The sequence below is a fragment of the Podarcis raffonei genome, chromosome Z (assembly GCF_027172205.1).
Source record: "Podarcis raffonei isolate rPodRaf1 chromosome Z, rPodRaf1.pri, whole genome shotgun sequence".
NCBI lineage: Eukaryota > Metazoa > Chordata > Lepidosauria > Squamata > Lacertidae > Podarcis > Podarcis raffonei.
The window spans coordinates 195,001-197,500 of record NC_070621.1 but is presented as its reverse complement, the minus strand read 5'-3'; the positions used below and the strand labels follow the sequence as shown (position 1 = coordinate 197,500).

The window sequence follows — 2,500 nt, the reverse complement described above, 5'->3', positions numbered from 1 at the left end:
TAATTGATAATCAATAATAACAGGAGACGCCGGGAGAGGAGGATGAATAATTGATAATTGATAATTGATAATCAATAATAACAGGAGATGCCGGGAGAGGAGGATCAATAATTGATAATTGATAATTGATAATAATAATAACAGGACTCCGGGAGAGGAGGATCAATAATTGATAATTGATAATTAATAATAATAATAACAGGAGACGCCGGGAGAGGAGGATCAATAATTGATAATTAATAATAATAATAACAGGAGACGCCGGGAGAGGAGGATCAATAATTGATAATTGATAATTGATAATTAATAAGAATAATAACAGGAGATGCCGGGAGAGGAGGATCAATAATTGATAATTGATAATTGATAATCAATAATAATAATAGGAGACGCCGAGAGCCCAGGCCCAGGCCCAGCTCAGGGTGAGGAGAATCAATAATTGATAATTGATAATTGATAATAATAATAACAGGAGACGCTGGGAGAGGAGGATCAATAATTGATAATTGATAATAATAATAACAGGAGACGCTGGGAGAGGAGGATCAATAATTGATAATTGATAATAATAATAACAGGAGACGCCGGGAGAGGAGGATCAATAATTGATAATTTAAATTTATAATATAATTGATAATTTAAATTTACAATATAATCTAAATTATATAAGATATAATGTAAATAAATAATATTTATAACATATAATATAAACATAATATAAATTTATACACTAAATTATACACTATAATTTAAATTTATAATAGAAATTATATAATATATAATATATAATATAAATAAATAATATTTATAATATAAATATAATATAAATTTATACACTAAATTATACACTATAATTTAAATTTATAATCTAAATTATATAATAGATAATATAAATAAATAAGATTTATAATATAGAATATAAATATAATATCAATTTATACACTAAATTATACACTCTAATTATTACATCATTCATTCAAGAAGTAATAATACCATGTTATAAATCATAATTATATGTATATTATAAATTATAAATCTATATCTATCTATCTATCTATCTATCTATCTATCTATCTATAGGAGATCCGCCGGCTGGAGAACAGCGTGGAAAAGACCCGGGTGCGAATCGCGACGGGCGAACACGCCAACATGCTGTACCGGAAGATGCTGGATGTGCTGAGAGATGTATATATTATTGATTATTGATTATTGATTATTGATTATTGATTATTAATTATTAATTATTAATTATTAATTATTAATTATTAATTATTAATTAGATATTTAATAGGAAGATGTAATTGGCTTCATGCATTTTAATCTTGATATGAAGTACCGGAAGATGCTGGACGTGCTGAGAGATGTATATATTATTATTATTAGTAGTAGTAGTAGTAGTAGTAGTAGTAGTATTAGTATTAGTATTAGTATTAGTATATATTTAATATGAATATGTAATTGGCTTCATGTATTTTAATCTTGATATGAAGTACCGGAAGATGCTGGACGTGCTGAGAGATGTATATTATTATTATTAATTATTAATTATTAATTATTAATTATTAATTATTAATTATTAATTATTAATTATGTATTTAATATGAAGATGTAATTGGTTTCATGTATTTTAATCTTGATATGAAGTACCGGAAGATGCTGGACGTGCTGAGAGATGTATATATTATTATTATTATTATTATTATTATTATTATTATTATTATTACTATTATTACTATTATTATTATTACTATTATTACTATTATTATTACTATTATAATATATTTAATATGAATATGTAATTGGTTTCATGCATTTTAATCTTGATATGAAGTACCGGAAGATGCTGGACGTGCTGAGAGATGTATATTATTATTATTAATTATTAATTATTAATTATTAATTATTAATTATTAATTATGTATTTAATATGAAGATGTAATTGGTTTCATGTATTTTAATCTTGATATGAAGTACCGGAAGATGCTGGACGTGCTGAGAGATGTATATATTATTAATTATTAATTATTAATTATTAATTATTAATTATGTATTTAATATGAAGATGTAATTGGTTTCATGTATTTTAATCTTGATATGAAGTACCGGAAGATGCTGGACGTGCTGAGAGATGTATTATTATTATTATTATTATTATTATTATTATTATTATTATTATTATTATTACTATTATAATATATTTAATATGAATATGTAATTGGCTTCGTGTATTTTAATCTTGATATGAAGTACCGGAAGATGCTGGACGTGCTGAGAGATGTATATTATTATTATTATTATTATTATTATTATTATTATTATTATTATTATTATTTTATTATTATTATTAGTAGTAGTAGTAGTAGTATTAGTATTAGTATTACTATTATAATATATTTAATATGAATATGTAATTGGTTTCATGTATTTTAATCTTGATATGAAGTTGTCTTCTCTTTTCCCCCGCTCCCCACTCAGTTCTTCTTATTAATAGTAATAATAG

General features: G+C 23.6%; 1 protein-coding gene across 1 annotated transcript in view; it reads left to right on the top strand.

Annotated features, from left to right (window-relative positions):
* CCDC183 (coiled-coil domain containing 183) overlaps nucleotides 1-2,500 on the top strand; it is a 110,904-nt gene that overhangs the window by 81,618 nt on the left and 26,786 nt on the right. Inside the window, exon 5 of the mRNA XM_053374250.1 lies at nucleotides 1,081-1,185. Within this exon, the coding sequence (XP_053230225.1) occupies nucleotides 1,081-1,185 (105 nt within the window). The remainder of the gene's footprint in view (nucleotides 1-1,080; nucleotides 1,186-2,500) is intronic.